A 24,478-nucleotide genomic window follows, 5' to 3' on the forward strand; every position below is an offset into this window, starting at 1 on the left:
TCGTGTATCATACCATGTGAATTATAAAATTCAATAAACGAATTTGATTCATATGCAATTCCTCTATACTACGAAGCATTTTTATTTTCTTATTAAATTGATTCTCAATTTCAGCTACGAATAATTTGAACATATCAAGTGCATCATTTTTATTTTTCATCAAGTACACATAAGTAAAGTCATAACAATCATCTATGAAAGTAATAAAATAACGTTTACCATTTCTGGTTAGCGTTCCATCAAGTTCGCATATATCAGAATGTATCAAATCTAAAGGTTCAGTTTCTTTAGTAACTGATTTATGTGGAGTCTTAGTTATTTTTTCTTGACTACAAAAGATGCATTTTTCAAAATCCTTTTCTGACATTTTTGGGATTAAGCAAATATTACTCATATTCTTAATGATACGTTTATTATCAAGAAAATATAGTCTAGAATGCCAAACATTAAAATCACACAACATGTAAGTAGAAGAAGATACTTTATTAAATTCAACATTTAATTTAAACATTCCATCAATAGCATAACCCTTCCCGACAAAAGTACCATTCTTAGTGATGGTGTACAAATCAGCCCCAATTGTTTGAGTAAACCCAGCCTTATTAAGCAAAAAACCAGAAACCAGATTCTTTCTCATCTCGGGAGTGTGCATTACATCTTTCAACAATAAGGTCCTTCCCGAGGAAAACTTTAGGTCCACGTTTCCAGTTCCAGCAACAATACTGGTGTGGGAATCTCCCAACAACACTTTCTTGTCATCAGCATCAGTGTATGTCTTAAACATAGCACGATCATAGCAGACATGGCGAGAGGCGCCAGTGTCTACCCACCACCATTCTGATCCATTAATCATGTTGATCTCAAAGATCATAGCTGTAAAGGCTTCTTCAGTCAAGTTAGCCTGCGGAACAGTGCTAGGCTTGTTCCGACACTTTCGTGCCATATGACCCGGCTTGTTACAGTTGTAACACAAAAATTGTGCGGGGTCATTCTGTTTATGTGGAGGTCGCTACCTTCCATGTTGGTTCCTATTATGGTTCCAACTCTGATTATTGTTACGAGGAGGGTTGTTGCGATTAGAATTGGAATTCGAGTTGCGATTCTGATTCTTAAAATTTTTGCCATTCGGCTTCAGAACCGCTGGTGTGGACTTCTTAGTGTTGTTGTTTGAAACAACAAGCACTTCATCCTTCTAGTCTTGTTTTCTTGCTTCCTCCTCTATACGAAGGTGGGTGATCAAATTTTCTAAGGAAAATTCCTTAGTCTTGTGCCTGAGAGTACTTTTGAAATCCTTCCAGGAAGGGGGTAACTTATCAGTTAGTACAGTAACTTGAAACTGTTCATCTAAAGTCATACCTTCTGAGATGATCTCATGTGCAATTTTCTATAGCTCGTGAGATTGGGCTTCCACAGGTTTATCGTCCACCATTTAATACTTGAGGTAGCGACTGAAGCATCCCATATTTCGTTTGCCGATTTATCTGAATTATAATAGTCATACAGATCGTCAGATAAACTGTTAAGAATAAAATTCTTACAGAAAAAGTCGTTTTTCGACCCAAGAGTCCAAATCCTTTTGTTGCTTCTCGCGTTCAGCCTCTTTGTCCTTGTCGGTAGAAGCTTCAGAGACAACCGGCTTCAGAGCAGTGAGAACGAAAACAACTTTCTTCATCGTCAGGAAGAACAACATCTTTTGTTTCCATCGCTTAAAATGTAATCCCTTAAAACGGAAAGACTTGTTAATATCGTTAGAAGCAGAGCCAGAATTGTAACACCCTAACTAGCATAGGCGTATTACGTGATTTTTAAACATACTGTGCAACTCGTTGCTAATCAACGAGGTTTATGGAAATCGTTATTAGTTAAAATTTTTGCTTTTTAATTAAACTTATAAAATATTTCATACAAAATACTGTGGGATCCCATTTACAAAAAAGCTTTACAAAAGTTCACTGCCTAATACAAAATACAAAATACTTGACGCCTAGCGTCGAATTACAAAAAGCACTGCTGTCCCGAGGATCGTACGCTCCAGGCCTAACCGCCCCGACATGTACAATCTTCACCGGCTCGCTCTCACGGTTCCTCAGCCTTGGCCTTGCCCTTACCTACACATCAACATAGCACTGTGAGTCGACACACTCAGTAAGAAAAGCATAAATCATAATCATACATAAATCCCGGGTTATGATCAGACGCCCATACCCCTGACTATAACCCTAACTGCTGTGTCCCACACGATACTAAGTCCTGAACGTTCATAAGACGGTACTATTGACAAGTAACAGCCTATACTAGGTTCACTGGTCATACTCCAGCTGCTAGTCATACTCTAGCCTAACCGATGTGTTACAATATCAGCCTATACTCGGTTCACTGGTCTTACTCCAGCTGCTAGTCATACTCTAGCCTAACCGATGTGATACGTCAAACAGTACAGTACCACAAACCCTAGTATCAGTCTATACTCGGTTCACTGGTCATACTCCAGCTGCTAGTCATACTCTAGCCTAACCGATGTGATATGGTCGGATGGTACGAAGCCAGCATACATATCTAATGTAATCTAACAGGCTTCCTCACATGCACGCTAAACATGTAATACATATGCATACTGTTATACTAATCTTACCTCAATTCTGAATTCAGGTTTGCCGGTCAACTTGACTGGAACGAACTGCACGGCAGTTTACAGGCTCCTAAACCATAACAATCCCAACACTAATAAGTGATACGCTAAATCACTTCCCGGGGACTTAAACTAGAAACTAAAAGTTTCCCTATCGATAAAAAGCATTGCAATACCCCAAATAACTTAAAAACGAGAAAATCTAGGGTTCCTAAAAATCCCCCAACCGGCAGACCGGTTCTGCAACCGGAATTCCGGTTCTGGGAATTCCTGAACCCCATCCGGAATTCCGGATGCACAACCGAAATTCAGGTTCCTCGCAGGAAACTTTCAAAAATTCATAACTCATTCAATTCAAACCCAAAGCATATCAAACCTTCCAGACCTGTTCTAAGTGCCCCTAAGAACAAATCCAAAGCAAAAGAACTAAGCTTCAACCACAGAAACTTATTTCACCATTGGAGGTTCAAGATTGAGTTCAAAACTCAAAACTTGATCAACCCTCCAAACAGCCACTAAATCATGCATATCTCAACCTATTTCAACATAATATAACACCAGAAACAACATTTTCATAGCAACAACAACCACAACAACAAGATTCATCATTTTTCTTTGAAAACTATAGTTTTGAGTAAAAAAATTCACAAACTTGAATCAAAGCAACTAACATGCATCAACTAGCTCTATTCTACTCAATCAATCAAGATTAAACTTCTGTAAACAACATCAAAAACACAGCAGCAACTATGAATCAAAACTAAGCATGCAAATTCTCATTTTCTTCCAAAATTCCAAGAAACTTAAAGAAAGCTATACAAATCATACCAAGCACTTGAACAACACTTAGATGCGATGAATAATGCTTGAAAAATCAAGAAGAATTCCCAGCCCAAGTAAACCACACTAGCCGAGAGAGAGAGAGAGAGAGAGAGAGAGAGAGAGAGAGAGAGAGAGAGAGAGAGAGAGAGAGAGAGAGAGAGAGAGAGAGAGAGAGAGAGAGAGAGAGAGAGAGAGAGAGAGAGAGAGAGAGAGAGAGAGAGAGAGAGAGAGAGAGAGAGAGAGCATGCAAATTAAACCTTTATTTCAGCCAACATAAACCCACATAATTCTCATATTTTTCCAATTACTAAGTCCACTAAAGGACAAATAACAATGGGGCAAAATGACCAATTTGCCCCTCCATGCTAAAATAACATAAAGGGCACTAAAAGGGTATTTTGGAAAATTCTAAATTTCTGACCAATCCCGACATTCCCAATGTCTAAATAACCGTCCCCTAATACTAACATACTAAGTTGTGATTTTACTGAGCCAAACACCGAGCTCCATGTTACCGGGCAGCGGAAATGCAAAATTATAAAAATCACTATATGACATAAAATGCATTTCATAATTCAATAATAACAGCATAAATAATTATTTAAAAATCTATAAATAATTTTTCATAATTAAACATAATTAAATGCTAATTTCCAAATTAAACTAAGCGGTCTTTACAAGAATATTCTTCGATAGCAGCCATAGCAGAACTCAACGTCTTAAAATTGGTATACCGAAATTAAAAAAATAATATAATTGGAACGAATTACCGATAGAATAATCTGGCTGAGTCACAGACAATGTCACTCTCTTTAAGATGTTTCGCGGTTCTGCCCGAAGTGTGCACGACAGTCTAGCAACCACGGCGTCCCCAGGATAAAACAGCCTCTGTAAAAGTACGATACGTTCTGCACCGAACTATATCGCTCTATAACACCCTAAAATTTGCTTTAAGAAAAAATCGTAAGGAAGAAAGAAAATAAATTTTAATGTTGGAAAAGATGTATTCTTACGTTGTTCTGATACGACTTATATAGAAGTCGATCCAAGAAAAAACGGTAAGAAAACGGTAATGTTATCGTTCGTGGAGGAGTTGGATCGTGGGAGTAAAAGGCGGATCATTGACTGATCGCATTTTACCACTTCTGATCACGTGTTAAAATTAATTAATAAATAAATAAATAAAAAATAAAAATGTATTAACCTCAATTTTTAACCGAAGCAAAAAAAATTGGCTTCAGTTTTCCACTGATGCAAAATATAAAATATAATTTTTAAAACTGTCACATTTTTCCTCGGTTCTACTTTTTGCATTGGGGAAGGAACCCACGCTAATTAGTATTTTTTAGCTTCAGTTATGCTCTGAAGCATAAAATCTCCCTTTATTTTTTGCCTCGGTCAACCATTATGGTAAGACGCGTTGACCGACGTTAATAGTACATTTTTGAGTAGTGATTTATAGTTATATCTTTTATTTTTATTCTGTTTCTTGCTCTTTTGCAGTTTATGTACGTAGATGGAAGTATTTGTATGGATATTCTACAGTGGTGACAAAAAGGACACTTATATACTAATTATATAATAGGCGTTTTTCTAGTTGAAGATCGAAAGGCGGATACATAAATATTTAGGGATATGATTTTGTCCCGTTATTGTACTTTCACGGATTGTAATCCTAATGTACGACAGCCGTCAGATGAGGAAGTTATTTGATCTGACGGCTGAGATTGATCTAGGGATAATTAGGGTTAAAAAGTAGAAACGTACCATGACACTTATTTAATGTACCCTGAGACCCATCTAATGTACCACGGAATACATTCCGTGAAAGTACATCACGAAACAAAATCATATCCCTAAATATTTATTAAAATAGGAATTTTGTTTTATTAGAGATTCAATGAACTCCTACTGTCTTAGTGATTTGGTGTTCATTTTCTGTCTATAATATGTTATTAATAAACGGTTAATTTTAATAATATATAGTCATAATGAAAAAATTATTGATTGTATTTTATTGTTTTTAATTAATTATCAATTTATTTATTTTATTTAAAAGTTACTATTAGGGGTGACTTCTGTATTTTCATGTTGCATCGTTTTAAAATCGACACTAAAAACTCAACAAAATACTTTAAGTGTCGGTTATAAAACAGAAAAAAAAAAATTGATAAAAAACCTTTTGGTGTCATTTTGTAATAGACACTAAAAAACCTTTAAGTGTCAGCTATAAAATGACACTAAAAAAATATATATATATATATATATATGTATACTTTAAGTGTCGATTGTGAAACGAAACCAAAACTCAACCCTATTAATTTGGAACTGACATAAGAAATAATATGACCTTTTATCACTATAACAAATGATGGGTTTCATAATTGACACTTATAAAAATTTAATTATAATTTAAAACCGATACCAAAAATACAATTTGTATAGTAGTGTGATTCATTTTTATTATTCAATATTGATGAGTACAACGACTATACCACTTATGTGGACGTACGTACGTAATTAAAAAAAATTGACTCCACATCTGTCTCTATATATTATACATCTTCTAATTTGATGGCCACATGCGCCGTCTACCTAACCTAATAAGATAAACACCTTTTGTATATTCATAAAGTTTGGTTTTTGTGTCTATAAGTACACCATAAAATTAATATATAGTGACTTCAGTAACATTATTTCTTTTGCAATAATCATGAATATTCTCACATCGATCCTCTTGTTAGTTCTTTTATGTCTTGAAGTACTTTTTTCTGCTCATGCAAGAATCTTACCAGGTAATTATGAATTACGTACAAATGTTTAATAGTTCCTAATATTTGTTATTATCATTACAAAATTTGTGTCTAATACTCTTTCATAGTTATTTTTTTAACAGATAATAATAATAATATTGGTGGAGGTGAACAAATTAAGAGGACATTTGACATCATAATAAGAACATACCATGGGAGGAGTAGGATCATTATGAGTCCACCACTACTGTCGATTCCATCTCTGGCCAAGAAACAAATAACAGCTGATCCACTGAACGATACACCTAATTCTTATCATTACTACTACAAATCACCGCCACCTCCGGCCAGGAAGAAGACCTTATCATCGTCATCAACCCAAAAAACAGCCAACAGAACCGCCAAAAAGCGTTCTCCACCCCCATCTCCTAAAGGAGCGAAACCAATCGTTCATGATAACTATTGGCAATATTATTAGTATGTTAATGCTAAGTAGAGGAAGACTTTAATTGTCCGGTACTGTTTATTTTAAGTTTGTAATGTGCTTTAATTATTTATTGCCCTTTTTAAATAAATTAATCCTATTGGAGTAGAATGGAGTCGCTAGCTTAATTGTTAGTTACATGTAAAATATTATTTTCAGCTCTTGTAACAATAATGTAATTTACCCATTAGTTATATGCTTGTATCAGTTTGTTATATTACAATTGTCCGTCTTCATAAACAAAATGCAATTGCATAGCTTATTTAATTAGTATTACATTATTAATGAAATAATATATATATATATATGGAACATTTCTTAATGGGTATTACCAATGAATGGTTACTAAACAAATTTAACTATAAAAATTAATTTTAAAAATATCAAACCATCGAATTTTGATCTAATAATGAATAATAAAATCACAAATTTAAATTTTTATGCTTAATTTAACTACTTAATAAAAAAATATATCTTTTTATACTATATCAAATATATGTTCATACAAAAATGTTTAATTCAAACTTAACTTTTTCTATTCTTATTTTTGTTGCTAAAAAATTTTTTAATTTTTTTTTTACCGATAGAACAATCTCAGTCCATATGATATAAAAATGAGAGATTTCTTTTTAATTAGATAGAAAATTTAAGCATAAAATTATAACTCAAAATTTTCTAATTTAAATAAATTTAACTATAAATATTAATTTTAAAAATACTAAGCTATTAGATTGTGATCCGATGACAAATAATAAAAGAAATTAATTTTAAATTTTTACGCTTAAATTAACTACTCAATTAAGGAAAATTTTCAAAAAATAAATCTTTTTACACTATAAAAAAATATTTAAGTTAAAAATTAATATTTTTTCAACATTTTTTTAGCCAATTTTTTTTTTATTATTTTTTTTTTCAACCAATGGAACAGCTTCAACCCATATAATGAAAAAATGAGATATTTTTCTAATTAAATAGAAAAATTAAGCATAAAAATTCAATATTACCCATTCATGAGTAATACCAATAAGAGTGCACGTAAGGGCATTCCTACAGTAGAACACACTCTCATGTGTTAAATCGGTACGTCTCTAAACTGGCACATCTATGTGTTTTATTACATTTTCAATATTTTTAATATGGTTCTCATTTTAGTTATAATAAATTCCGCTAAGTTTTAAAAAAAATCAAATAATTTATACATTGAAAAACAAAGTTGAAAACAAATATTTTTTCATACGTCCAAAAATAAAAGATCCCATGTATAACAATTTGTTTAAACTATTTATTAGTAGAAAATAGTGTGTATTTTATTTTTTATAATAGAAAATATAAAACCCGAAAAGAAAATTAAGAAGACAAATATAGAAAAAAATCACGGACCTATGTATTCAATCATTTCAAAATAATTGAAGATTTATATCTTCCACTACTAATTTCACAATAATTCAAGCCATAAGACGTATATAAAATCTAAATTTCATATTTGAAATCCTCATTACATCTTTATTCTCCAACTATCTCTTAATAAAAAAATATTATCGTCTTTTCTCATTTTTCTATCAAATTTTATAGTTTTGTCACCCAAAATCGCATATCCAGTATAAAAATTAATTTATTTTAAGAGTTGCGGGTAAATATGAGAGCTTTGGCCAACAAATTTTTAGGATATTTGTAGAACAATGATGCTAATGGGACAATTTTTCAGGTTTTGACACTATTAGAAAAACCACTACTCTCGTTGGTCATCAAAACGTTTTTCTTCGAGGATCGTCGCTAATAAAATTAAGTGAGTGTATAAAACCGTCGACTATAGTTTAGAAATTTTTTTAGTTTATAAATATCGCAATGTATTATCAACGATTGTACATCGTTACATAGCTTGGAATTGCTGGCGGTTAAGAACCGTAGGCTAAAGTATAACCGACCATTTAGAATCATCGACTATACTTTAGCCCCTACGGGTTTTAATCGTCGGCTAAAGGGGCATATTATATAACCCAAATCTAAGCATATTATACTTCTCCAACTTTGAAAACCTAGCGAAAACCCTAAAGTAATCTCTTTCTCTAAGCCCTCGCACAGTCACACTTCAGAAAAAAAAAAAAGCAACCTCTCAACAAATTTCGATCTTTTTGTCTCCATTGGCGTTTGTAGCTTTGCTTTTGGGGGCGGTGGATGTTGTCCTCCTCCTCTTTTCTTCTCACGCTTCTAATATACATGCCCTCCCTTTTGCACATACGAACTACCACAAGCCTGTTGGGTTTTGTGACCTAAATAAAACTCATTTCAATATAATCAGATTTACTTATTAATAAAGATCAGAAATAATATTTTATGTTGCATGGTTCACATGATATATTTCATGATTATATGTATATAATGTATGAATTCTTTTTAAGTCCAGAACATATGAGTTTGTTAAAGATTATAGTGTTGTCAGCACAGTGGAATATAATCTTAATTATATGTTCAAAAGTTTATTCCCTAATTTGTCAGAATACTGGATTTAGACTGACATGGTATAATTAGTGATAGGTATTCTTACACCTTGGAAAAGTGTTATGTCCTTTCAAGGACATTGGCAAAGTTTACCAGTATCGGATGTATGGAGTATACATCGGAAGGGATCGATATTGAACTTTGATTAGATATATTAAAACTTACCGTAATATCTATTCAATTCAATATCACCTGTTGATCCTAGATTAAATGACCTTAATCCTGATATGGGTAGGTTCGATCTCAAGAGTACTATACATGTTCTTTCATTTGTTAGTTAAGCCTACTTTTGGGTCAAGGTGATACGTACATTTTGGGAACATGATAGTATAATTGAGCGGGAGCGCTACCATAAATATGGAATCTATAACTTCTATAGGAACTTAGAAGTGAAACGATGATATCCTTCGAGCTTGGCTAAACAGAAATAAATGGTGGAGATTTCATTTCACTTCACTGAAATATCATTTATACGGAGCTAAGTGTTTTAAAGATAAAATACATTGAAGGTGTAGCGGTAACAGTAGTGCCTTTTCAATGTAGATCATCTATTAGAGGGTCATTGATCACATTAGGGTTATAACAATGGATAACTAATGACGTGTATATATCATGGAACATATAGAGCGTTCTATATGACTGAGAGTGCAATTCCAAGTTCTAAGTGTGGATTCAATGAGGAATTAATAAGTTAGGGAATTTACTTGGTAAATTCGGTTCGACTTATTGGAAGCTCGATTATATAGACCTATGGTCCCCATACTAGTTGAGACCATACTGCTTGTAAGACTCAATTAATTGATTTTAATTAATCAATTATAATTCTAAAAGTTAGACTATGTCTACTTTATGAATTTTCACTAAGCAAGGACGAAATTGTAAAGAAAAGAGATTCTAGGTTTATTTATTGATTAAGAGACTTTATATGTCTAAATTAATAAATATATTAAATGGCAATATTATTTAATAATTATTTTTAAGTTATTAAATAATTAGAATTGGCATTTACGAGGTTAAATTGGAAAATTGGTATTTTTGAGAAAATAGGAATGGAAAATAACAAAATGGAAAAGTTGCAAAGTGAGGCCCAATACCCTTTGTATTGCCGGCCACATGCACTAGAAATTACCATTTGTAGTTTTTATTATTTTAATGCCATACAATTCTAACCTAAACCTAGAGGGAATTGTATAAATAGAAAGTGTTGGCTTCAGGAAACATAACAACTTCACACATTGTTTCCTTCAGAGAAAAAGCCATGCACCACTTTCCTCTCTCTTTTCTTCTCTCTAGATTTCGAAACCTTGAGTGCATGAGTAGTGCCCACACACATCAAGGGGTACCTCAATCATAGTATGTAAGACTATGGAAAATCAGCACCAACAAGAAGGAGAAAGAAGATCCAGATTCAGATCTTGATAATGCTCTGCTACAGAAAGGAATCAAGAGCTAGAGATCTGAATGGAAGGAGTCATATTATTCCGCTGCACCCACTGTAAGGTTTTCTAAACTTTATATGTGTTTATTTTCATTGTTTTAGAATTCATATTAGGTTTCTAATAAAACATACATGATAGTAAATAGGTCCTTGTAAAATAATTTCCAACAACTGGTATCAGAGCCATGGTAATGATTTACTTTCATGTAATATGAATTAAAACGATGTTTTATAGTTTTTTGTGTTGATTTGGATGGTTTCATGTTGGTTTATGTGCTTATGTGATGAATGCATGTGTTGTACGAATTTTTTCCATGAAAAAATATTTTTTTCTATTTTTGAAAATATTTTATTTGGATTCCTTGTGAAAAATTAAGCAATTTTTGTTTTTACGGAACTTAATTCCGATGAAAAACAAAAAAGATATGAATTTTTGAAGATTGGAAATCATGGCTGCTGCATGCAGCCTATCCTCGCAGCCCCTACAAATTGGGATTGTTTCCCAAAATCTGATATTTCCAATTTTAGATTTTTCCAATTTGAAATATTTCCAATTTTAAATATTACCAAATTTGAAATATTTTTTTTTTTAAATATTTCCAATTTGGAACATTTCCAATTTTAAATATTTTCTATTATGGTCAGATTTAAAAATTTGTTAACTTCCTTAATATTTATTTGTTATTTAATTATAAGATTAGATATTTTGATATTTAATATATTTTAAATTTAAAGATAACTTTGTCTTTTTATTTAAAATATTATATTAAAATTATCTTATATGACAAATTAAATAATTAATAAATTTGAAATTAACATAGATATTTTTATAGATATACTTACCATAATATTTTCAAATTTAAAATTTGTTATTTTGTTAAATATTTAATTATTTAAAAATTATAAGTTTAAAAATGATATTTTTTCTATATATATCACTTTTTTCCTTATTAGAAATTTATAAATCATATCTTAAATATTTAAATAACATAGATATTTTTGTAGAAATTTGAATATTGCTTAATTTGAGATATTTTGACATATAATTATGGTAATTATTATTCATTTATTATTTTGTTCCTAAAATAATAATTATCTAACTAAATCTATTTTAAAATTGGTTTATTTTATTAAATTATAAGATTTGAAAGTGATTGAAGATTCTTTCCTTTCAAATCATTGATCTTATTAGATATTTAATTTAATTTGATTCAAATAAACCTAGATATTTTAAAATTAGTTTCCTTTATTTGGTTAGTTTAAGAATAATAATTTAATTATATTAATATCTTATTTCACATCTGTTACATGGACAATGTTTTTTTAATTTGATATTGTTTATGCAAAACTTTTTTTTAACAAACCTATTATTTATCTGATCTAAATTACTATAATTAACTTGCTGACAGATCCAATGATCTAATTTTAATCATAGTCCAATTGTCAATAGATCTGATAAATAATTTGTAACAGGTAAATTTTGTACTTCTTTCATCTGTGTAAACCTAGTAACATGATAGGGCCCATCCAAATCATTTGACCTGTGTGAGCCTATATGTTTGCTTTTGGGCTTAGATGCATATAGGAAGCCCATTTAAGTTTTACTAAGTAAATGGACTAGGTTGCTAAAATAAAATTTGACATAAGTAATTTTATTTAGGCCCAATTAGATTTGGGCTTATTCAATGAATAACAATTATTTATTTAAAGGTTAAATTCCTCTCTTTTGGACCTTGTGTGAGAGTTGGGGGCCAATAGAAGTGGGTACGACATACTGAACCCAGCTTCCCCTCACATGAACTACCCTAATTGTGAAGGCCCATTTGCCTTATTTAAATAATTGTATTAGGTTAATTATATTAGTCTAACCTAATTAAAATTGAATTAGCAACATAATTAACTTTTAAAATATTTGAAATTTATTTTTCATTTAATATTTTAAAGTTAATTTTAGAAAAACACTTAGTTAATGATATATATTCTAGATAGTTATTTCTAGTACTAATTATTATTTCTAATATTAAATAGGTAAATATCATTGATTGTGAAATTAATTTGTTATTTTCATGTTATTTAATTAAAATTAGAAATTATTTTAAGTTTGGAATCTTAATTTAGAATAACTTAAGTTTGAATAATTTTCAAAATATATTTTATTTTATTTTATAAATCTTTTTCCCAAAATTTCCAAATTGTATTTCTTTAATGCAGAAATTTCGAATTTTATTTGAAAAATAGATTAAACTTGAAAATTATTTATTTAATTTTGGACCAACTTAAATCAATGATTTTTTCATTTAATGATTAATTAAAATAAATGAACTAAAATATATTATAATTAGAAATTGAATTAATTAGTCTATGGAAGTCTAGATAGATATTATCTGTTTTGCTTGAAGTATTTTTCTAGTGTATTTAATTAAATAGAAACTTAATATTCAAGTTGATTCTTAATCATGATACTTAAATATTTGAAATTTTTCTTAGATATTTAATTAAATAGGAAAATTATATTTTTTTGTTGAAAATTAATTTTTATTAATTTTGGGCCAACATAAAATTAGAGTAATTTTCCAGGATTTATTTTTTATTTTATTTTAATGCATTTTCGAAAGTAGTATTCTTATACACTTCATTTTTCGAAATGCAATATATATTTATAGAAAATTAAATTTGAGTTGTAAATTAATTTAAATTAATTTTGAAACAACTTGAATTGAATAAGTTTCTAAATATTTATGGAAATTATTACTAAGATAGAAATAATTCACGTTATTTTCATATCTATCTAAGTATAATTTATAAATATTACATTAAAATTTATATTTAGAATTTTTCATTCTAAATTAGAAATTTTAATTAATATATATATTTAAAATAAATTAATTAAAATAAATATTAGAAGAAAATGCAACCCTTCATTAAATAATGAGCTTTATTATAAGGATATTCGATCTCCATTGTTGGTTTTACATAGCTATTGTTTTAGTGAGTAATCATTACTAATGGAGGAACGTTCATTAGCAAGTTAGCACCGTTTAATCTCGAAAGATAAGTAATCTTGTAAGTTTTTTATATAGCTTTGATCACCCTAATGGTGGCGACTGTATAAGACTTGCAAGAATATGAAACAATAGTGGAAGCTCATAAGATAGAATAGCCTTGACTCTCGCCTAAACGGAACAACGCGGATTCCAATCTTGATCGAATAAAAGGTTGCTAGAATGTTGATCATTTTAGATGAGTTGACAACTCTATTCAATGAATGGTAGCTTTGACTCTCGCCTAAACGGGACACTGATATCAGTTTGTTGAAGACCTTGGAATTTATTTAGGATTGTATGTTTTAGTATTTTCACTTGTCATTCCTACTTGCTATATGTTTAATAATTTCTAAATTATGTATGAATTTATATTGAACCATGTTATTTTCTGTTATTAAATTGTAGTTTAATTTTGAATCTTCATTGTTGGTCTAACTTGGTTTGTTTTTCTAATGAGATAAATCCCTAATGGATTTTCACCATTAGACTAACATAATAGTGTTAGATCTCGAAAGATAAATATTGTACATGCAACATCTAGCTGTTCATCAATTGATGAAACCTTAGACTAGTATTTTACAATATGAAACAAGAAGATTGTATAAATAAGATTACTTTGACTCTCGGTAATAGGAGCATTGTTGGATTCTTATTTAAAACGAAATTATCCTAATTCCTCTTAGCTTATTCATTTCGAATCAGCTCAATGACATATCATTGGATGAATGGTCTATAAATGATATAAATTCTCAATCTTAGAAATCTCCTTCTTGTATAGGCAAATCATAGAGTTAGATTAGTAGTGGTGGTCCAAGAAAGAATTACTAATTATACAGTTACACTTTCACAAGTGTTTAATAACCATTTTCTATCAATGGATTCAAACTGTATGAGTTGAGTATTCTATGACCAGAATCCACTTGCACTATTCTAAGAACTCTTTAATGTAACTAAATCAAGTCATCAAGAGACACAACCAAATAAATCTATGGCTTTTGTATCTTGTTCATAGTGGATTTGACAAGATCAATCTCTGCAAAGAGTTAATATGCCTATATCCACTGAAAGTAAGTTTATCTCATTCGCAGATGGATGTACATTCATGGGTGGATATGAGTTTTCGTTGTATTCTTAAAACGATCACTCTAGATTTTACCTTCTGCAAAAGAAATTTGAAATGTTTGAAAATTTCATGAATTTCTAGCAATGGTAAGTGGTTAAAGATCTTGCGAACTGATAGGGGTGGAGAAAAAGTTAGTAGATATGCAATTCAAAGATCATTAATTTTATTTTTGAATTATATCCAAACTTACCTTCCCAGAAATTTAATTTGCATAATTAGTTACTAGTCATTGCCTAAATCCTTCTATGGTAATATAATTTTAGAATGATGCAATGGTTGTATACTTAATCATTACTAGATTCATGGATGACCTAATCAAAATCTTAAGAAAAGCTAGAACTGCTAACCCTAGTTTGCATGTTTGTTAGCTATTCTAAGTGATTAGGGGTGGATCATCCCATAGTCATTAGATAAGAAAGTGTTTGTTTAAACAAATACTACTTTTCTAAGAAAATGACTAAGTCTGAAAATAAAGGAGATAATTTTTTCTTGATTCCATAAGTGTTTTATCATCTTATTCGTTACAAGATGATCCCACTGCCTCTATTGTCTTAACACAACCGAAGAGGTCAATACCATTTAGTTTTCTTAGACATAGTTCACGGAACCTTGTTGTAGTGGGAGAGTTTCTAGGAACTCACCTTCTTATAACTTGGAAGACACTAGTGATTAAAATCCATTGTGAGTTTAAACAAGTAATGGTTTGTCAAGATAAGAAACTAAGAAGTAAAGCCAAGAGAACTATAGTTTAATCCATTCACATCGAGTAACCTAAAATTTTCTATTACAAGGACATAAAAGGAAATTTTCGTTAATAAGTCTATTCAATGGACTTAACAAAACTTCCTGTTCCTAGTATTATAGGTTTGAGTTTATCTAAACCTATGGCTTGTGGTATACCTGGTAATTACTTACTCTAATGCAAGCAACTTACTTTAATAAGATGCTGAAGCATTTTCTTTCCAATGGCAATCTATAGAAGCTTCACAACTTCTAAGCATAGATTTTATTTATCTATGGAAAAGTTTCAACTATTCTAGAGAAGATAAAGCCATGGAAGAATTTCTTAAATCAACAGTGAGAGGTCTCAGATATGCTTTAGTATGCCTTAGACCAGACACCTACTGTTGAGTGGGAGTAATGAGTAAGTATCAGATTAATCCAGGAGAAGAACATTGGAAGACAATCAAGTAAATCTTAAGATTAAGAAGAGGAACTATATGTTAGTCAATAAGGGTGGTTTTAAAACTCTTAGACTACACCACATCAGATTTCGAGACTTGCCGGTGTGCTAGAAAGTCTACTGATGAGATGGTGATTACTTTGGGGGTCGAGTAGTGATTTTGGAGAAGTGTAAAAACCTATCTGAAATCTCTTAGTCTACCAGAGTGAGACTGAATGTTAAAGTTGCAGGAAAGATACTTATTCAGTCTAAGGAAAGTTCTATACAATTGTGGCACCGTTCCAACCTGTCTTAACTACTAGTGTTAATTTCCTGATTAACCAAAAGTAGTTGCCAAAGGTATAGAATCTAGTATCCCGAAAGAGTAGACATATAGAGAGGAATTTCACAATATCAAGGATTTTGTGATTAAGGGAAAGTAATGGTGGAGAAAAGGTTGTTGTAATTTCAACCTGTCAGATCCTATTACGAGGAGTTTACTACTACTACACTTGATTTGTATATCAAATTGTTAATGATTATTTGAAATGCACATTTTGTTTTATATTAGTGCAAGTGGGAGTTTGTTGGGTTTTGTGCCCTAAATAAAACTCATTTCAATATAATCAGATTTACTTATTAATAAAGATCAGAAATAACATTTTATGTTGCATGGTTCACATGATTTATTTCATGATTATATGTATATAATGTATGAATTCTTTTTAAGTCCAGAATATATGAGTTTGTTAAAGATTATAGTGTTGTCAGCACAGTGGAATATAATCTTAATTATATGTTCAAAAGTTTATTCCCTGATTAGTCAGAACACTGGATTTAGACTGACATGGTATAATTAGCGATAGGTATTCTTACACCTTGAAAAAGTGTTATGTCCTTTCCAGGACATTGGCAAAGTTTACCAGTATCGGATGTATGGAGTATACATCGGAAGGGACCGATATTGAACTTTGATTAGATATATTAAAACTTACCGTAATATCTATTCAATTCAATATCACCTGTTGATCCTAGATCAAATGACCTTAATCCTGATATGGGTAGGTTCGATCTCAAGAGTACTATACATGTTCTTTCATTTGTTAGTTAAGCCTACTTTTGGGTCAGGGTGATAAGTACATTTTGGGAACATGATAGTATAATTGAGTGGGAGCGCTACCATAAATATGGAATCTATAACTTCTATAGGAACTTAGAAGTGAAACGATGATATCCTTGGAGCTTGGGTAAACAGAAATAAATGGTGGAGATCTCATTTCACTTCGCTGAAATATCATTTATACGGACTTAAGTGTTTTAAAGATAAAATACATTGAAGGTGTAGCGGTAACAGTAATGCCTTTTCAATGTAGATCATCTATTAGAGGGTCATTGATCACATTAGGGTTATAACAATGGATAACTAATGACGTGTCTATATCATGGAACATATAGAGCGTTCTATATGACTGAGAGTGCAATTCCAAGTTCTAAGTGTGGATTCAATGAGGAATTAATAAGTTAGGGAATTTACTTGGTAAATTCGGTTTGACTTATTGGAAGCTCGGTTATATAGACCCATGGTCCCCATACTAGTTGAGACCATACTGCTTGTAAGACTCAGTTAATTGATTTTAATTAATCAATTATAATTCTAAAAGTTAGACTATGTCTACTTTATGAATTTTCACTAAACAAGGGCAAAATTGTAAAGAAAAGAGATTCTAGATTTATTTATTGATTAAGAGACTTTATATGTCTAAATTAATAAATATATTAAATGGAAATATTATTTAATAATTATTTTTAAGTTATTAAATAATTAGAATTGGCATTTAAGAGGTTAAATTGGAAAATTGGCATTTTTGAGAAAATGGGAATGGAAAATAACAAAATGGAAAAGTTACAAAGTGAGGCCCAATACCCTTTTTATGGCCGGCCACATGCACTAGGAATTACCATTTGTAGTTTCCATTATTTTAATGCCATACAATTCTAACCTAAACCTAGAGGGAATTCTATAAATAGAAAGTGTTGGCTTTAGGAAGAATAACAACTTCACACATTGTTTCCTTCAGAGAAAAAGCCGTGCACCACTTCCCTCTCTCTTTTCTTCTCTCTCAATTTCGAAACCTTTAGTGTATGAGTAGTGCCCACACACATCAAGTGGTACCTCAATCATAGTAAGTAAGACTATGGAAAATCAGCATCAACAAGAAGGAGAAAAGAAGATCCAGATTCAGATCTTGATAATGCTCTGCTACAGAAAGGAATCAAGGGCTAGAGATCGGAATGGAAGGAGTCATATTATTCCGCTGCACCCACTGTAAGGTTTTCTAAACTTTATATGTGTTTATTTTCATTGTTTTAGAATTCATATTAGGGTGTTAGTAAAACATACATGATAGTAAATAGATCCTGGTAAAATAATTTCCAACACAGCCCTGTGGTCCTCAACGACATAAGACCCACAACCACAATTGTAGTCGCGTCGTCCATTCTCCCTCCCTCTCTCTCATCTTCTCTCCCTCTTTGAAGGAACAAATTCACAATGAGCTCGACCTGCCATCAGCCGTCTACAACCCCGAGACCCAGGTTTCCTTCGAGCCCATAGCAAAGCTCGAATATCTCAGGCTTCCCCTCTTACTCTTTCTCGTCTCTGCTCGAAAAGAACATTTTGTTCATGGTTTGTAATATTTTTCTTGATCTACTTTTTAATTTATTTTGAAGAAACTTTTTTTAATTGGCTTTGTTTTTTTGTTTCATTTGAGATACTAAATATATTGATTAAGTTTGGTCAAACCTTTAATTTTGGATAATTGGAAAATAATAAAGAGGAAGGAATATCAAAGAAATGGATTAAAGACATAGAAATGTATGGAAAATTTTGTAAAAGTAGTTAACAACCTAAAACAACAATTTATTTTTTTTTATTTTGAAATGTCATCTACACTATAGCCTAGGGTTTTAAACCATAGGCTATGGCAATGATTTTAAATCGTAGGCTATAGTTTATAATATTGCCAATGGTGTTAACCTGTCAGTAAATTATTTCATCGACGATTTTCTGCCTTCGGCTATTCTATCTAGTTTTGAGATGGTTGAATAGGCAATGACTATAGAGACTGATGAAAATACATTAGCTGAATATTTAAAATAGGCAAGAAAACATAATTTTTTTAGTATTATGACGTTGTCTTTTATCTTGCATCGAGGTATCAATCTCATTAATATGAGTCTTTTAGGTTTGATTACATTTTTTGTATGTTTTTTTGATTTTTTTAAGCTCGTGAGATATAGGGTTTGGATACCCTCGGTAGTGGTCGAAAAGTCGATTGTGTTAGTTGGAAAATCACTCATGGTACTCGGAAATTTTGTGGCGTTGGTTGAAAAATCATGTAAAATTTATTGTTTGATTTTAGGGTTTTTTGGGTTGTGGGTCTTAGCGTCAACGAATTAAAATAGAGTCTTCAATTTAAGGTAAAATTATCATTTTTTTTAGAAAAAATACCAATCTCTTCGGTTATTTCCCAGTATGTCTTTTGTGTTTTCGGGACCTATGTACGTCTTTGCCTAAAAAGTTTTTTATTATAAGATTTTTAATAGATGATAGACTAGTAAAAAAAACGAAGATAAATGTTGCTTTTCTTGTAGTGGTCATTTTCCCATTTATAATTAAAAAATAATATTCAAAAAACATATAATCAAGATTTATTATTACTAAAATTAACATCGTAATAAATAAAAAAACTATATTATAACACCTAAATGGTTGTTAACCCCAAAAATTAGCAAAGCTACGTTTCGAGATTAGTTATAAGCAACGTGCGCCATTAAAAAAGTTTTTTAATCAAGCTTTGGGTGATGAGGCCAAATCCATCCCCACTTCGAGTCTTTCAACTTGAAGAATGAAGCGTCAAGATGAGGAGCCAATCTTGCAAGCGTCTCAGCAAGGCTTGCATGCAAGCATCTCGACAAGCATGCGTGCAAGCATCCTGACAAAGCATGTGTGCAAGCATCTTGACAAGGATGCATGCAAGCATCTCAACAAAGAATGTAAGAAAGCATCCCAGAAAGGCATGCATGCAAGCATCACAAAAAAGCATGCATGCAACCATCTCGATGAGGCATGCCTGTAAGCATATTGAAAACACCAAGCCTTGTATGCGTGCAAGCATCTCTTAATTATTTTGTGCAGGCATCTCGTAACGCTGGCGTGAAAGCATCTCGACATTCATGCATGAATTCAAGCATCTTGGCAAGGCTTGCATGAATGGAAGCCTCTAAGAGACATGACCAAGCTTGCATGCTTGCAAGAAGCTCGACAACACGAAGGCTCGCATGCATGGAAGCATCTCGACAACACAAAGGCTTACATAAGCATGCATGGAAGCATCTCTGTAGGGTTGCATGAAATAATCCATGCAAGCATTTTGGGAAGGCTTGCATGCATGCAAGAATCTAGGCAACATAAACAAACTTGCATAATTTCATGAATCTCAACAACACCAAGGCTTGCATGTATTCAAGAATCTCAAAATTACAAAGGCTTGCATGCATAGAAGCATCTAGAAATAATCTCAAAGCATACATACTTTTAAACATCTTTACATGGTTCTTTCTCTTGAAAAACATGTCATTAGTGTCAGTGATACCTTGCTCACATGAATCTAAAGAAAAGGCCATGGCTTGCGAGCATCTTGACAATGAATTTCTCAAGGATGTATTCATCACTTTGTAAAATTTTCCTAAGTGATCAAAAGGAAATTAATGGACATGCAACCACAAGGACAAGTCATGCACGTGAATGAAGTACAACCAGCGTTCGGGCATCACCTAGGTCAAAACATCTAGCACTTGGAGGACCAAACAATGAGAGATTGGGTAACTCCCGACCACAAGAAAAGAAAACTAGGCAAATGCTTAGAGGAGGCCTTTAACATCACATGGAATGCTGATGTAATCTATGACTAACCCAGTCGATGAAGCTAATTGATCATCAAAACAACCATCTCCACTACATTGTTCATCACCGCCTGCTCTGTAAGGCTTGAGCCTCTTAATCAATGGTCCTACAAGAGAGAAGCAAATGTACTTAGTGAGATAACTATCCTGAATTAATCGATATGAAGGGGATATAAAAAAGCTTTGTTGGAAGACCTAGAGTTTGGAGATAACAGTGGCAATTATGCCAAAGGTTTTGAGTGGCATACTCAGGGGCAAAAGCAAATAACAAGAGAAGAGAATCCATTACACATTTTAATGGAGGGAACTCCATGCTTTGTATTATGAGTCAGTGGAGGCAACCCAAGATAGACCTCTCTCTAAAGGTTATTCTGAGGGGGTTACCCCATAAACATGAGAAGAAACTTTGTCCAAAAAGTTTTATGTTAGGTGACACCTCACCTATGGCTTCTTTCCAACAAGGAAGCAAGGATAAGATCGTATCCCCAAATGTTGAGAAATCAAAGATGGGCGGAATTAGAAAGTTACCTTACGCACCTCCTATGAAAACAACAAACAGAGTCAAAGTTGCTCCCGCTAACCTCTGAGGGACAATTAAAGGAAAGATGAAGGAGTTGGAAGTGGAGATGCTATACCTACGTCGAAGAATAATAGTCACCACAAAAGGAGACTCGAATGATGATGAGGAAGTAGATGAAGAATGTCCTTTGTAAAGGGAGATTGAAGTAGAACCACTTCCACCTAACTTCAAAGAGCCACAAATGACACCATATGATGGTACTACTGACCCAAAGTATGGTCTCGATGCTTTTAAAGAACTGATGATAATGAAAAAATTCTCTAACAAGGCTAGATGCCAATACTTTATGGTCATGTTAAAAGGGGTTTTGTACAAGTGGTTAAATGGCAAGAACTCAGAAAGATCACATTTTACGATCAATTCTCAAAAAATTCTTCCAACAAATCAGGTTGTATGCAATTACATCATGCCAAACACAAGCATCACCAATGTGAAACAAGGTGAACATGAATGTCTGAGAAGATACATTTGATGCTTCAAAGCTGAAATCACAAAAATTGAGAAGGCATCAAACGGTGAAATTAAGATGGACATAGCCACAGGAATACGCCCCAGGAGAAAACTTTGATACATGATGAAGGATGAGTTTAACAATCTGGATGACTTCTACAAAAGTGCAGAGAAGTATATCTGTGTGGAAGAAGGTAATACAGACATATGAGATGACATGGGTAAGGATTCATATGATAACTCATTCGACCTCTACAAGGACTATTAGGAGATATCCTTGTAACTCTTCGATTGATATGCTTAAAACACACCTCCATCCTACAGCTCAAGGACACCAAGCATCCAAGAAATTTTAAGAAGTGAAACTACCACATTTTCCATGACTGATCAAAATATATTATATAGTTTAGCCTCTTGAAGTAATAGCAAGCCTATCTTATGTCTTTCAATATGTCTTGTTAAATCAAAGAGGAAACTTAAGTTGACTTTAAGTAGTAGTGAGTGTACCTAAGTACTTACCTGTGCGTCTATCATTATCAATGAAATGTTAGATTTTTATCTTACATATGGTGTTCATCACTGTTTACCCATGCACTCTACATGTTTACTATAATTGCCTTTTGAAATTGACAAGGTAACAAAAATAGTAGAATGATTAAAAGTTTTGGTGACACCAACACAAACAATTACTACCGACCAAACAAAACTCTTTAAGAATGTAAAGCTTGTAGTCAAAGAGAGTAACAACGTGGAGGTACATAAGCCACCTCCGAAAAGTAAGCCTACAACGACTTGAGTTGGCTAGACAGAAAGGTTATTTAAGAGATGCTAAGAAAAATAGTACTATGCCAAAAAAGAGAAGGTTGCTTCACGATCAAAAATTATAATCTAGTAAGAGGATGACTAGCCCACAAGGCCGATACACCCTTAGCCATACAAACAAATAAGAGGGTGACTAGTCCATAGGGCATATGCAAACTTAGCCTTCAAGTACAAAAAAAATATTCAAAAGCATTTGTATGAATGTAATGAATAATAAGAACGTTGAGCGAAGGTCAAGGGACAAAAAGTTCTTTCGCACCTGTTACGGAACTAAAAAGAGGCTGAGAAGGTTCGAGGAACCCAAGTCTTACTTAAATTCTAAAATTGAAAAGAGGGTGAGAAGGTTCAAGGAACGAACTGAAAAATCGAGTTCTTGTAAATGTCAATTATATATATGAAAATATAAAACTGTATGCGTCTGCCGAAGTAGAAAGTAATTCTATTACTGCAGAAACAAGTTTTGCAGTGACAAAACAAAACAGGCAGAATATAAAAATATTTGCAGAAAATTAAATAACTTGACACAAGAGATTTCTACATGGTATCAGTGTTCTCCCGAACACACATAGTCCACGAGGCCATGCCTAGAGAATGAAATCATTTAATAAAGTATCAAAATTACAAAGACAATTGACTTAAACAAGTTTAGACTCCCTCTAAAGTATTACCGCAATCCTTTGTAATCCACTTTATGAATCTGACTTCTTGAAACACCTTCAAGGCCGAACTCCCTTCGTCTTTGAAGTGTGAGTGCGTACTTGCTCCCGAAGTAAGGCTTTAACAAGTCTTCTCCCGAAGACCAAGTGTTTACTTCCTCCCGAAGTAAGGCTTTATCATGTCTTCTCCCGAAGACCAATCTCTTATTCAATCAAGTAGTTCTTCACAACCTCTAGGACAGAGTAAGAACAGAAATAAACAACTAGAACCTAGATGAACAACTAGGCTCTCACAAAACAAAGAAACTCTCTTCTCCCAAATAAGATAAGTGCAAAAAATGAATAATGGAAGAGCTGATTCGAATGGCTGCTCTCTAGGCTCTATTTATACAACATAGAAACCTTAGAGATTTTCACAAGATCGAATCTACAGCTGTACAAAAACTTTCCTAAGAAAACACGATCTGCAGCATTAGATTCGGATGCTGACGTAGCAGATCAGACCAAAAACGGGAAACTTGCTATAATCGGGTCTGATCCTCTATTAATGCTTAATTCCTGCCATAAATAGATTAGATATTCTGATTGTATCAAGATACAATCGAAATCAATAAGGGAAAGGCAATAATCAAAGTTTCCTTAAAAAAGACAACTTTCCATAAGAGAATTGCTTCTCTTACAAGAAGTTTCCAAACAAAGGAAAGTCCAGTTGAAAAGTTCAACTTTCCTAAGAAAGAAAAGAGCAACTAAAAACCGAATATAAAAGGTAAGAAATCGGGTATGAATGCAAAACAATCTTACCATAAATGAAAAATATTTTGTCAACTAACTTGCCAAAAAAGGATTCTACAATCTCCCCCTTTGGAACTTTAGATGAACAAAATATTTTTTAACACAAAGTACCTGCAAATTAAAGTTAGCAAGAACAAATAACAACTCCCCCTGAGTATCACACTCGAAAATTAAAAACAACAAAATAACATGCTAACTTTTAATCCAAATAAGTTCACGAGTACCAAACACAACTTCCCCTAGAAAAAGGGTCCAGAGT

General features: G+C 32.2%; 1 protein-coding gene across 1 annotated transcript; it reads left to right on the plus strand.

Annotated features, from left to right (window-relative positions):
* Positions 1-6,033: 6,033 nt before the first annotated feature.
* LOC115695669 (uncharacterized) lies at positions 6,034-6,948 on the plus strand. The gene is made up of 2 exons (XM_030622729.2): positions 6,034-6,246; positions 6,348-6,948. The coding sequence occupies exons 1-2, from the start codon at positions 6,165-6,167 to the stop codon at positions 6,680-6,682; spliced, it is 417 nt and encodes a 138-aa protein (XP_030478589.1). The 5' UTR covers positions 6,034-6,164; the 3' UTR covers positions 6,683-6,948.
* Positions 6,949-24,478: the final 17,530 nt, after the last annotated feature.

This window comes from Cannabis sativa, chromosome 6 (assembly GCF_029168945.1).
Source record: "Cannabis sativa cultivar Pink pepper isolate KNU-18-1 chromosome 6, ASM2916894v1, whole genome shotgun sequence".
Classification (NCBI taxonomy): domain Eukaryota; kingdom Viridiplantae; phylum Streptophyta; class Magnoliopsida; order Rosales; family Cannabaceae; genus Cannabis; species Cannabis sativa.

Excerpts from the sequence above, each read along its gene's own strand:
- LOC115695669 (XM_030622729.2), top strand. The coding sequence starts at position 6,165 with ATGAATATTCTCACATCGATCCTCTTGTTAGTTCTTTTATGTCTTGAA. Across the intron at positions 6,247-6,347 it reads TCATGCAAGAATCTTACCAG|ATAATAATAATAATATTGGT; the intron begins GTAATTATGAAT and ends TTTTTTTAACAG.